This window comes from Muscardinus avellanarius (assembly GCF_963383645.1).
Source record: "Muscardinus avellanarius genome assembly, chromosome: 6".
Taxonomy (NCBI): domain Eukaryota; kingdom Metazoa; phylum Chordata; class Mammalia; order Rodentia; family Gliridae; genus Muscardinus; species Muscardinus avellanarius.
Window position 1 is genome coordinate 61,539,608 of NC_137791.1, and position 14,576 is coordinate 61,554,183.

Sequence of the window (14,576 nt, forward strand, 5' to 3'; positions counted from 1 at the left end):
ATGTTCTTTTCAGTTATTTGAGAGATAAAACAGATAATTAGAAATTATTGTTTATTATTAATTATTATTAAATGTGGGATTTGAGTATTAGTCCTAGTAAAGACAAGATCATCTGCCATCTTACAATTAGCTTCTGCTTCACTGCTAACAAAAATCAAACAAACAAAGCTTCATTAATCTCTATATCATAATATTTACTTATTTATCACCCCATAAAATAGCTTTATGAGGCAAAACAAGGAAAATATAAAGAATATTGGTTTCAGGAATAATCTTTGTGTTTTTTTTCAGGATATTCTACATATGATACATTAACAAATCCTGCTGTCTCAACATTCAAAATGTAGTTAATCTTCAACCAATTCTTACCGCTAAACTTTTACCACTCCAAATTAAGCTCCACAGTCTCCAATCTTGATTTCCTTCTCCTACCATTTCTCCTTATTGCTTATAATGAAAAAGAAGCCAAGGTAATTAAAAAATAAAATCTGTTATATAATTCTTTTTCTCAAAGCACCCTAATGGTTTCCTATCACAGGTGGATCTTGAGGCAATGGTAAGCCAACAAAGCCTGTTAAGGTTCCTGATAAGGTTTCTCAGTGACCTGATCTCTCATTTTATTGTGCTCAAATTCACTCTGGTCCAGCCCCATGTTCTATCTGGAAAAGGCCATCTGTTCTCTTTTTTATTTTTATTTTTTGTGGTACTTAAGATTAAACTAAGGGGTGCTCTGTTGCTGAGTAGCACCCCAGCCCTATTTTCTACTTTTATATGGAAACAGGCTCTTGCTAAGATAAAACACACTTGTGTCCATCCTACAATTCTCTTATCTCAGCCTCTCAAGTACTGGGATTATAAATGTGAACCACCACATCCAAGTAGGCAAAACTATTCTCTTGCTTCAAAGAGCACTTGTTGTCTTTGAGCATTTTCCCCTAGATATATGAGCAACTCTTTTTTTTTTTTATTATGACCTCTCTTAAAATATTCCCTGAGCACCGCGTGAGGTGGCGCACGCTTGTAATCCCTGTGCTTGGGAGGCAGAGACAGGAAGATAGCGCAGATTCGAAGCCAGCCACGCGCACTTGCTTAGGAGACCCTGTTTCCAAATAAAAATGTAAAAATAGGTCTGGGAGTGTAGCCCGGAGGTAGAAGGGCTTCCAGGAACCCCAGTACCACCAAAAAAAAAAAAATTCCCTGAACAAAGTGACCTTCTTTGAACATTTTTTAAAATAGCAACACACTCCAGTGTCTCTTTCTATTCACCAAATCCTGCATTATTTTAATTATAACATCTACCACCCTCTCTGATATGTTAATCTTTATGTTTGTTGTTTACTTCTCACTAGAGGACAAAGTGAAAGAAGAAATTTCACCTGCATTGTTTATATAGGAGTTTCAAGGTCTTATCAACCCATTGTAGGTATTCAATCATTTGATTAATCAAAGATCAACAATTGGAGCCAGGCGTGGTAGCGCACACTTGTAATCCCAATGCTTGGGAAGTTGGGACTGGAGGATCTCTGAGGTTAGAAGCCAGCCTCAGCTACTTAATGAGGCTCTCAGCAACTTAGTGAGACCCTGTTTCCAAATAAAATATAAAATAGGTCTGAGACTATAGCCCAGAGGTAGTAAAGCCCCTGGGTTCCATCCCTAGTACCAAAAAAAAAAAAATATCAACAATTCACCATTGCCAAACTATGGAACCAGCCAAGATATCCATCAACTGATGAATGGGTTACAAAACAATGGACATGTACACAATCGAATTTTATTCAGCCATAAGGAAAAACACAATTACATCATTTACAGGGAAATGGATGGAACTGGAGGACATTATGCTAGGTGAGATTAGTCAGTCACAAAATAATAAGAAGTCAGATGCTCACCTTAATATGCAAAAGCTAGGGGGAAAAATGGGTCATAGGAGGAACTCTAGATGAAGAAGGAGATACTATAGATGAGCAAATAAGGTGACCTAACCAAAGGGATGGTAGGGGGAAAAGGGAAATTCTCTAATGCACATGATGTACTTTAACAAACATACCAATATCAATCACCAAGCCAAACATGAGAAGGAGGGAGGGGGAGAGAATGGGTGGAAATTGGGTAAGGGCTAATTGGGTGATGTGTGCATGTGTGTATCCACCATACTGCATCCCATTAAGATGTATGAAACAATAAACAATGCACCAAAAAAAAATTAGTAAATAGGTGGGAAGATAGCCAAGTAAAAATGTGATCAGAAAGGCAAAATACTATAATGAACTCTTCCTAGGATGTATAAAATTATTTGTAATACTAAGACAAAAATACAATATATAAAAACAATAACATTAAACTTTCTTTCTTACACAAACACAAATCTAAATCTGAGCAAAGTATTAAATTGATGATGTTGTCAAGATCATATCACAATTTGTCTTTTTTCCTAGTTTCTAAAGTTGCAGAGGACTTCCAGGAAGATGGCGACGGAGAAAAGCGGGGCTTACGAGCCCCGCTAACAACCAATCTCTATTACCACAAAAACAGGACTGAGATACCACAGACTCGAGATCCAGAGCACCTTAAGTGAAGTTGCAGTGACCCAAGGGAAGAACCCAGAGAAGGCACAAACTTCCGAAATCATGGGATGGAGGAATTACAATGGAGCAATGAATGTCCACAACCCCACAACATCAGAACCCGATAAAACAGAAATTCAGAGATTTCTAGAAAATAAAATCAGGAAAATAACTGTAGAAATAATAGAGGTGCTTCGAAAAGAATTCAGAGAGAGCCAAAAAGAGATAAAGGATACAATTAATGAAGTAAAGGCCTCAATTCAAAGTACAAACAACCGATTACACCACATGGAGAATAAAATCTTGCTCCTAGAAGATGATCACTCCAAAAATGAACGCATAGTTTCTAATTTAGAAAAAAAAATCCAACAGCAGGAATCTGACATTGAAGAAATATGGGCCCATTTTAAGAGAGCTAACCTAAGAATAATTGGAATAGAGGAGGGAAAAGAAGGTGAAACCAAAGAGATCAACAATCTCTTCAAGGAAGTAATAGCAGAAAATTTTCCAAACAGAGAGCAAGAGGTCGATACACAGGTCCAGGAAACTTATAGAACTCTTTTTAGACAGGATCAGAGAAGAGGATCCCCACGCCACATAATTGTCAAAATGACCAATGTGTAGGCCAAGCAGAGAATCTTAAAGGCAACAAAAACAAAAGGCCAAGTGACATTCAGAGGCAAACCAATTAGAATCACTCCAGACTTCCCAAACCAAGTCATGAAAGCCAGAAGGGCTTGGAGTAACATATTCCAAACTCTGAAAGAAACAACATCCAGCCAAAAATTTCCTACCCAGCAAAACTTTCTATCAAATTAGATGGGGAAATAAGAAGCTTCCATGACAAACAGAAACTGAAGGAATTTATGTCTTCAAAACCAGAGCTAGAGAAAATACTCAAAGAGATTAACTACAAAGAAGAAATATGTAACACACACCAGAACCAGAGAAACAAGATTTTCCATCCAACAGACAACTAAGATTAGTTATCTGTGGAGATTCATTACTTATGTTAGTCTTTTACCTATCTCTAAATTGTATTGTTTGCTTTTATTGTTGTTAATTTTTAGTATTTCTAGTTGGAATATTAATATACCTTCAGATATAGCATTTAGAAATATTTTATCCCATTCAATCAGTAACTTTTAACTCTGTTTACATTGTCTTTGGATATAATATATATATATATATATATATATATATATATATATATATTTATATATATATATATATATATTTTTTTATTTTTTAGGGAGTTTGTATACTCTTCTGTTGCCTGTGCCATTGAAATCATATCCAAAAAATCACTGCCAATTTCAAAGGTGTGAGGTTTAATGACCCAGATTTTCTTCTGAAAGTTTATAGTCTTAAGATTTATATTTAGGTCTTTTATCTATTTTGAGTTAATATTTGTATATGGTGTTAGGTAAGGGTCCAATTTTATTCTTTTTCATGTAATTATGATTTTTCAACAATATTTAGTTAAAAGATTATTATTTCCACCACCAAATGTTCATGGAAACCTTGTCAAAAATAACTTGATAATATATGAAAGAATTTAGCTATAGGCTTTTATTTAACTCCAATGGTTTATATATCTGCCTTTAGAACAGCACTACACTGTTTCAATTATTGTAGCTTTATATGGTTTGAAATCAGAAAATATATATCTTCTAGCTTTGTTCTTTTTCGAGATCGTTTTGGGTATCTAGAGTCCATATTCTATATTAGGATAGATTTTTTTTCTGAAAAATAAATATATAAATATATGATAGTTTCACCTAAAAAAAAGAAAAGAAAAAAATATTCTTTGGTAAGAAAGAAAGTAAAAAGAAATATTGAAATGTTATCTTTAAGTTATCGAAAGATTGGTATCAGACAAATGAAAGTGTTATGTGAGATTATCATTTTTAATTTTGAATAAATTGCTATAATACTAGATGTCAACCACTAAGACAAGCATAGGAAGGAGGGATGGGGAGGGAATGGGGTGGGGATCAAGTGGGGGCTGACTGGGCGATGTGTGCATGTATGTCTACAAATTTTGTATTCCACTATGATGTATGAATACAGTGCACCAATAAAAAATTAAAAAAAGAAAAAATTAAAAAATTAAAAAAGAATATTTTTAACAATCATGAATTTATCATCTAACATTCAATCAAGAATAAAGATATAGATACTGGGAAGACAGTAATAAGCCTAATAAGGATTTAACATAATATTCTACTTCTCTGTACTTCAAATGGTTCTGTTACAATCAATTTAATCTCAATGTTATTCTAAAGACAATACTTAAAGCATGAACTTTGATGGATGCTTAAGACAAAACAAGGTATCTTCCTGCAACTGTTCTATGTGTACTTCTAAAATGGACAACAATGTGGAGGGAACACCTTCCTCTTAGTAACTTAACTGCTTTTCAGGATAAAAAAAAATCAAGTCCCTCAATGAGCCACTAACACTTATCTTTCGGAGGCTTAGCCTGTCAAATATCAGGGTGGATAGTGATGGGTTTGGGTGCTGATGTCACTGTGTCTTAGGGGACAAATGGGTTATTCTCAAATGAAAGACCATGCTACATTCTTGGAGAATATGTAAAAATGACAACCCATTTTTTCCTAGTAACCATGTTTGTCAAATATCATAATTTACCAGACAGTTGTAGACACATATGAATTATAGTGTCTGGATTTTTCTAGAAGTGGTTATAAGAATACTTATATAGCAGGCATGGTAGTGCACACTTGTAATCCCACCCGGGGTGTGAGATCGGAGGATCATGGTTCACTGACAGCCTCAGCTCCTTAGTGAGGCCCTCTGTAACTTAGTGAGATCATGTTTCAAAAATAAAGAATAAAAAATAGGACTGGGGTGAGCTTGGAGGTTGAATGCCTCTTGGTGCCATCCCCAGCCAAGCCAACACACAAAAAACAAACAAATACATATTCTTTACATCTTCAATGGTTTCAGTAGAATGCACCATACTGCTAATATACTGGTCAAAATATGTTGTCATTAAAGAAAGATAAAAAGTGTACTCTATTACTCGTTTATACAATGATAATGACAATTTACAAATTAGAGATAAAATAATAAATGTTAAAATTTTACTTTAGAATACCCAAATTTAAATTTTAGACACTTTAAAATATTTTTGGGAAAACATAAAAATATTCTTTTCCAAAAAGAAATAATTTAAGAGGGATCATAAGTGTATTGGCCATTGAAAACCAATATTACATATTATAAGCACTTGAAAGTTTTAATTGCTTATAAAAACCACTTATACACATTAACTCAAAAACAATATTGATCTCTTAGGAGAAGTCAAAAAATATGAGTAGAATAATTATATGAGCTTTATGTCAGCAGATTTTCAAAAATATCTGACCTTTGTTAAACCTTTGTAACAAATGTACTGAATTTTGAGGACTGTAGTCATCATCAATATATTAAAAGGAGAAAATGGTTTCTGATGAAGCTTTGAGAATTCCATTAAACTCTTATTAAATTTATGCTTCTTCTATAAATTTTTCCCATATGCCATTTAAGATGGAAGTATCAAGTCATATTAAACTTTGAAGTGTTGGTATAATAAAAATACTATTCTAATAATGTCATCAGAATATTGTATAGTATTTGAATATTATTTGGAAAGAAAATGAGTTAGAAAGAAAATCATTAGAGCAACTTAAACATCTATAACCAGAAAACTAAAGTACCTCAATGGAACTTCTAGTCATATATAATTTTTATTCCAACCAGCCACTGTACTAGGCACAAGCAATATAAAATTCAATAACAAACAAGTATAGAAAATTTAAAAATTCCATAATGTAACAATTTTGTAAGGAAATAGAACAAGCATAGAAATCATAATGAGTCTCAAATTGTATATCTCTTTTTAAATCAAATTATATAGAAAACATTATATTTAAACACATCATCAAAACTTTCTAAGATTTTTTTCTCCTACTCTTAAGAACTGTCTTATTTACAGTAATCTTAATTATATCCAATTTTCCTGGCACAAATATAAAGTAATTTTATTTCAAGCTTTGACTTAAAGTGAAACATCTGTTGTTTTTCTTAAATTTTTTTTTATTGGTGCATTACAGTCATACATCTTAATTAGGTACAAGATGGTAGAGGCATACATGCACACATCACTCATTTAGCCCTTCCCCAATTCCCACCCATTCCCTCCCCATCCTCCTTCTCATGTTTAGCTTAGAGACTTTGATAATGTTTGTGAATGTACATCATGTACGTTAGAGAATTTCCCAGACTCTTCATATTTGTGTTTTTTTGTTGTTGTTGTTTTGGTTTTGTTTTGTTTTGTTGGTGGTACTGTACTGGGTGTGGATCCAAGAGGCTTTCTACCTCCAAGCTATACTCTCAGACCTATTTTCTATTTTATTTGGAAACAGGGTCTCACTAAGTTGCCAAGAGCCTCAGTAAGTAGCTGAGGCTGGCTTCGAACGTGTGCGATCCTCCTGTCTCACCGTCCCAAGTGCGGGGATTACAAGCATGTGCCACCATATTTGTAAATTATATAGCATCTCAAATTGAAGAATGCTACTAGTTATAGCACTTAAATATTTATTTGCATGCTTATTTAAATGTTTATTGAAGAGAATGTGTTTTGGAGAATTAGTCCATACTTCAAGTCTTAATGTTGACTTTTATATTTGTATGATTGTATTATTAATTATTGCTGACTTAGAATTGATAATGAAAATATAATTACTGATGAGAGCTAAATGATTCTTTCTAAACTTACTTAAATTAATATAAAAATGTGCAACTTCTAAGTCATGTGAATCAAACTGTTACAATGAAGTTCCTGAATCTTAAGTCCAACAATTCTTTCATAAAATATTCTACACTTTACCTTTAGTTAGCAATAAAATAGAAATGCAAAAAATGATGATTTTAACATTTGAAATAAATCTTTAAATATTTGTTATCTTAAAAGTATTAAAACCGATTCTTTTTTTTTATTATTTACCTTGAAAGGCACTGGCTCTTCAGTAAGAGGACTGACAGGAAGGGAGGTGGTGCTGCTTGCTGGGCTCATGTCTGTACTCTGCAAAGAAACAACATTGTGTTAAAGAGTGACTTTTCTGGAGATATCATGGAAATGAAGAGAAAGATCACTAGAATAGGGAAAGATGATCTAACCAGGAAGAAGGAAAGGAGGAAAATGAGGGTGGGAAAGCAGAAAGATCAAATAAGGTCATTTTTGCCTATGAATATATTATTACCAATGTCACTAGAATGCAGGGGCAAGGGAGGGTGCAGGAAAGCACACCAAGAGATTTGTGTGTCCACAGGAAGGTATCCTTCAAAATGCACCACAATGTATGACTATAATGTACCAATAAAAATTTAAAATGATTAATATTAGTTAAATGAATAAATGACTTGGTCAGTTTTCTACTTTAAAATGGGGGATTTTTCTATAGGCATTTTTATTGTTCTTAAATTAGAAATCAATCACTTTTATCAAAAATACAGATATAAAAATTCAAATCATGATTATATGATGACTCATTAGTTATTTCTATATTTCATAAATAATTGTATTAATAATTTCCTTTAATTTTCTAATAAACTGAAAAAATAATATGATCATTCTTAATGTACATTTTAAGTACATCTCATTAAAGACAAGGGCTACTTTTGGTAGTAGGGTGATGTTTACCATCATCTTTGCTTAGCATATATTTACCTTTTCTTATAAAGTTAAACCAGTACTATAAGGATTACCTATCTATCTCTATGTTTTTCAGGTAGTTTTCAAACATTTAACGCATTTTTGTGAGATTTAAATTATTGAACCCAGTTTTTATTATATAAATCAAATCTGCTATTACTATACAAGTGCAAACTGAAAATATTAAATTTAAAAAATTTTTATACTCATAGTCCCTGGCGTTTTACATCATTTCTTATATTATGCCAAACAAAATAATGTAAAAACAAAAGATGTAAAGAAACATAAAGGAATTATTGAAATGTTGCTAATGCTGTCCTAATTCCTTAAAAATATAATCAGTTGAAACTTCTTGAATAAAAGGTCACCCTTTAAACAGACACAGGCATTAGATGTTCCTCCTTAATTTACTAACAGCAAGAAAAAGGTACTGATAATAGGTAGCAACAGAAGACAACCTTGTTATATTCATTACCCATTCTTTCAGAGGAATTCCAGTTAAGTAGATAAGCAAATAAAGCATTGAAAAGAATGTATGCCTACATTTTTCTTCTTGGTTTAAAATATGCATGCACAAAATACAGAACATTTTTCAGGGAAGTTTAAAGCAAAAGAATTAATTAAACTTGATTGAGATGAGATGGAAAAATAAGTAGAGTAATTTGGTTGACTTAAGTTCCAAAAAAGACACATTCAAAGAATCGTAGATATTACAGCTGCTACACCTTCTTAGAGCTGCTATTCAAATATTATTACAATTTATTTGATTAAAATGTATAATTAACTGAACATATATTAAGTACCCACTAAGATGGGATTGTTTCTCATTTTCTAATTCAGAAACCAAGAGTGAGTGCTATAAATATGGGAAATAAGATCCTCAGTATATTCTTTTAACAGATACCACATTTATTTTATAAATTATTACAAGGATGTAGAGATAAAATGTCTACAGGAGGACAAGTACATACAGAGATGTACTTGTAACATATTAAAGGAAGTAGGAAAATACATACATAAATAAATGAAGTGAGTTAGTTACTGTCTTTAATTTCCAAATTTATCCAAATCTTCTAGTCCACTTATTTGATCAAAACCAGAAATATCTTGAGTTATTGACGCTCACTATTTGTCCATATGACACAGAGAAATAAGGCCTTACTTTTATTTTATTTGTATTAGTGTACTTCCATTGGTGTATTGCAATCACATATTATAATGAAGTTCAGAGTGAAAGAAATGTATCTGCACACAGCACTTGTTGAGTTTCCACCAGGCTCCAACCTACTCCCACCCTCAGCTGTTCATGATATTAACATTGACACTGATAGTTTATATATGTGCATGGCATCAATTGAAGTGTTCATTTCATCAAATCTCCCTCCCTATTCCTCTCACCTTCCTCCATTAATCCACTGAGATTTCTTCTCTTTTATCTGGAGTCCCTTTTGAATCTCAATTACTCCTTAGCTTTACATAAGAGACAAATCATGACCCTTCACTTTCTGTGACTGACTGATCTCACTAAGCATAGCCTTTTTATCATCTAATTTATTGGAGGAGTCTTACATATGAAAGTTTTCTTTCAGAAAACAAAAATTAATCATGAGAAACAAGACTCTTGGAGCTGTTTTTCTCAACATGAGATTTCCCATGAGAATTCAAGCAAGTGACAGAAGACAGTTTGTACAGAGCTGAAATGATCTGATATTTACCTACATTATTGATAGTTGGCATAGCTTATTAAAGTATCATGCCCTTAAAAATCACATAGTGAGCAGACAGAGGTGACATTCAACTGTGAAAATTTAAAAGCCTAAAACATATTTTTTCAGATAAAAGTTTTTGAACTTCCATTATAATGAACTCAAAATCAAGTCTCAGAACGAACTTTTTAAAGGTTTAAGGTCTCCCACAATTTTTCAGAAATAAATGTGTATAATTCTAAGGAATTTAGAAAGCAGACTCCCAGCTTCTTTCTCCATGTAACACTGGTTATTTGAATGCCATTCTCAGAGAAAACTTTGTTCTTGTTTTAACTTTCAAATCCATCTTATAATGTGACACTTTATTTCTATTGCTCTTAGAAAAACTTGAGATAGATGTTTTAAAAAACAAATCAATCTAACATGACAAGATCTGATAAACTGTACTTAATTATCAAGTCCAGAAAAAAAAACAAAAAAAATCAAATAAAACTATCTTCATTTCTATCTCATTGTTTTTCCCATTTGCTTTTCAGTGATCTATAATTTAGGTGTCATTCCAATATGTTTATGCTGTTACATACAATTATAGTAAACCTTTAGAGGCCAGTCTTATCCATTCTTCCAATTTTAATTCATTTGTCTTTTCATTCAAAGATAGCAATATTGGTGCAATACTTCATTAAAATATAGATTAATGGAATACTTCACAATTTACTCTTTATGTTTTTAAAAACTGACAGTATATATTATATTCATAATTTTCTTAATAAAATATTTTGCCAGAATTATGGTTTTATATCTACCTTTTTTCTATTTCAAAGACTTTGCGAATCTTTGGTTGACAATAATGTGAAAGGAAATCCCAAGGGAAAATTAAAAAAAAAAAAACTATTCTGTAAAAGCAGCAAAGATTTCAACATGATGAATCTGCTTAATTTTCATGTAACACACTTGTTCTTTATTATCCATTGGAAACTGCACTAGACATTTTTAATATAAAAAGCTTAGCACTATTTTTCAAGTATCTTTAACCCGGATGTCTAGTTTTAAGTCCAACATAACCTGCTTCTTTCTAGTACTTGAAGTGAATAAATAATATCAATCTAACATTTTCCTTACCCTTTAAATATTTCACACAAAATAGGCTTTTCCCTTCCTATTCTTATATCATGTCATCAACATGTTTTTTTTATTTTCTCCCAAGTGAGCATTATTAATGTTAAGTATGACCTTCAAGTTCAATAAAATAATCTAGACAAGAATTTGATTCTGAGCCTTTCAGAAATTTCTGGTGAATATCACCCTTTCAGTGCATAGTGTCCTCTAGAATTCTTTCTACCTGTCTAGTTTTGTAAAAATTATTCATTACTTTTATATTTATGTTTTTAGAATATAGGTACCCTATACTATGGTTTGGATAAATATCAGACATAGACCCATGTGATAAAGGTTTGGTCCCTAGCCTGTGGCCTGTGGAGTGGTGAAACCTTTAAAAGGTGGGCCCTAGTTGAAAAGCTTCAGGTCACATGAGGACACGCCCTTGAAGGGGGTTTGGGGACCTTTGTTCTCTTCCCAGATGTCATTAGGTGAGCAGTTTTTTCCATCACATGTTTCAGAGATGGACTGAAACCTTCAACACTGTAAGCCAAAATAAATCTTTCCTCTTATTAAGTTGATAATTTCAGATATTTTGTTTCAGTATCATAAAGCTGACTAAAATACTCTATATTTAAACTACATCTTTCTTTTTATGTTAAATCATCTTTATTGATATGACATGTTTGTAATACAATGTGACTTTAAAAGAGTATAGTTAGGTAATTTTTAACAAATCCATCCACATATATAACTGTAAAAGCAAAAGTAAAAAGGAGGCAAACTGGAAAAAACAAAGAATAATATTGTTTTATAATTTAGAAATTATTTTCACCCTGCCAGGTCTTCTCTTTCTTAGACAAAAGCCCTTAAAAGGCCACATTTTTAATCACAGTAGCCCTTCTGTCCTGTCCTTTTTTGGGCAACAGTACTAAATAGGCCCATGCTTATAAAATCATAGTGGCCTATCTCCCCACCTGAATTTCCTGTGATTTGTGATTAAACAAAGGATCCCTCCCAAAAGTCTGACCTTAGCTGGAGCCTAGGCATCATCCAGCACTTGACCAAAACAGCATGACCTTGCATACCAGATAAGCTAACAGCAAGTGTCTGCTTCTGTAGACCTACGTGCTTATTTTAGCATTACAGATGGATCACCTGCTTATGATTTTCTCCCTTATAAACCCCTACCATGGGCAAGTTGGCATGCCCCTCCAGTCAGATTTCCAGACTGAGGGTACTACTGCCACTGGCCAGCTAATAAAGGCTTCAACTGGCACATTCTCTTGGACTCTTGAGTCTCTCATTTCTCATTGAACCCACATATAACATAACTAAACCCAAAATGAAGAGATAGGACCTTTTCATCATCCCACAATGTTCCTTCATGCACACACTATCCGTAGTCCCAGTAAAGACTAAAAACTTTTGATCACTATAGGGTTATATTATTATTATTATTATTATTATTATTACTCTTTAGACTTTGATACAGAAAATTTCAAGTGGACATGGACAGTAGGAACAGCACAGTATGTGATGAGAAGTATTATTCATGTTCGTCATTTTCCTTTCGCAGTCAACAATCCAGTCTAATCAGGAGAAAAACATCAGAAAACCCCATATTAGGAGACAGACTGTAAAGAACGTAATGCGTGCTCTTCAGGACGGTCAAAGCCATCCAGGAAGAAGAATGCCTGAGAAACATTCACAGACCTTGCAGCTAGGAAGACATGACAACAAATTATAAAGTGGTGCTCCACTCACGGCATCATCTTGGAATTGCAAAATGAACATTGAGAAAAATGGGAAGAATCTGAATAAACTGTCCAGGTGAGTTAACAATAAATATAACAACAATAGTAGTTTCTGAAGCAATGTACTCTGCTTAGGAAGGATAAGAATAGGGAAAACTGACTAAAGAATACACATATGTTCTCTCTATTATCTCTGCAAGTTTTCTCCAAATGTAAAACAAAAGTTTATTTTAAAACATTCTTCACTAGAAATACAACTGAGTTATTCAGGATTGTAATAGTGATAGTCATCATATTCTTAGCTGCTAAGATTTTATCAGGGCTTTTATAAATTTCATGAAAATAAAATTTGACAGACCGTTTTATTGGGATGCATATTCACCTTCACCAAGGAATCTTTAATCTTCTCTGAAGATCTCTCTGTAAAGCGAATGTTAAAAGGCTCTGCTTGCTTTTATGTTCCATACAGGACCATTGAAGAAGAGCTTCAGCCACATATATTAACCTATTTGTAAGGTGCTTGATACAGTGAGTTTGCATTACTAATATTTACTGAATGCCATAAATCCATAGTGCAGATCCATTAATTATTTCTCCTATGAAACCATAATTAACATATCTATTTTATGGGATTAAACTTTGTTTATCAGGATTTCTTGAATTAAAACATGATCAATTAACCTGAATTTTTTAGTCTATAAATAGAGTAGAAGTAAAATGATTTAATTTTTAAATGATTCTCTAGGTCTAGTAATTAAATGGTCACCTAACTGCATCAAACATAATTTAAGAATATGTTCTCATTGTTCTAAAATTATATTGGAACATGCACACATAGTATAGTGTTTTGATACTATAATAATGTTATTTCTGAAAGTATATAGGTAATTTTTTATTTCTGTAATATCAATGAACTATTTTTTTAATATTTTTCTTTTACAGACATAAAACTTAACTTATCCTTTTAGCCATTCAACAAGTATCAAGCTCATATCAAACTTTCCTAGATTTTAATTTTGTCATGATTAACTCTACTGCCAAGCTCAAGAACTTAGTAAGGAGAGTAATACAGAGTGTCTAAGTGTGGCACAGCAAAAGACATTTCTCATATGCCAGCAGGTGGAAATGAGTTTTCATGAGTGTTTTCACCAGTTATATCCTGCCAAGGACAAAACACCGAAGGCCTGGACCCCAGCTTTCTGTCAGGAAAAAGGTGAGCCGTGGGGAAGCCAGTTCTGCTCACTCCATTCCTTAAGTGGCATTCATGACTACTTGTTTGCTGCTTTAGCAGTAAACCAAACTAATAACGACAAAAAAATGAGTTCAGTCCATAAATCAGGAGTAATTCTTTGCACTTTGGCTTTGTTCAACATTATTTTGCTCTAATCACATCTTGTGGCCCCATTTCTTTCAAATGAGAATGCTAGAATATTTTTTCATATCTTCTTATAGTTCATAGCTGCTGTTTTGGTGTTCCAGCATCCAGCTCATTTTACTATGTTAGCAACATTTTTTTTTCCTTTGGGGAGTGATTTTACCCAAAGTCTCAACACATTTGTTTTGATAACTTCTGGTCCAATATCCTTGAAATAGCTATGAGTATATAATAAAGGCCTAGACAATGTTTTCTGCTAGACACACACAAACTAGAACAAGATAATAATTATTTAAATGAAGCTCATATGTGGGGATTGTGTTGGAATTTTTAGAAAGAGATGCTTTCATTCAG

General features: G+C 32.8%; 1 protein-coding gene across 1 annotated transcript in view; it reads right to left on the bottom strand.

The window, feature by feature from the left end:
- The window catches only part of CCSER1 (coiled-coil serine rich protein 1), a gene marked incomplete at both ends in the record, with an annotated part of 1,182,092 nt that overhangs the window by 814,145 nt on the left and 353,371 nt on the right, over positions 1-14,576 (bottom strand). The window contains one exon of the mRNA XM_080697948.1: positions 7,579-7,656. Coding sequence (XP_080554074.1) covers positions 7,579-7,656 — 78 coding nt within the window. The remainder of the gene's footprint in view (positions 1-7,578; positions 7,657-14,576) is intronic.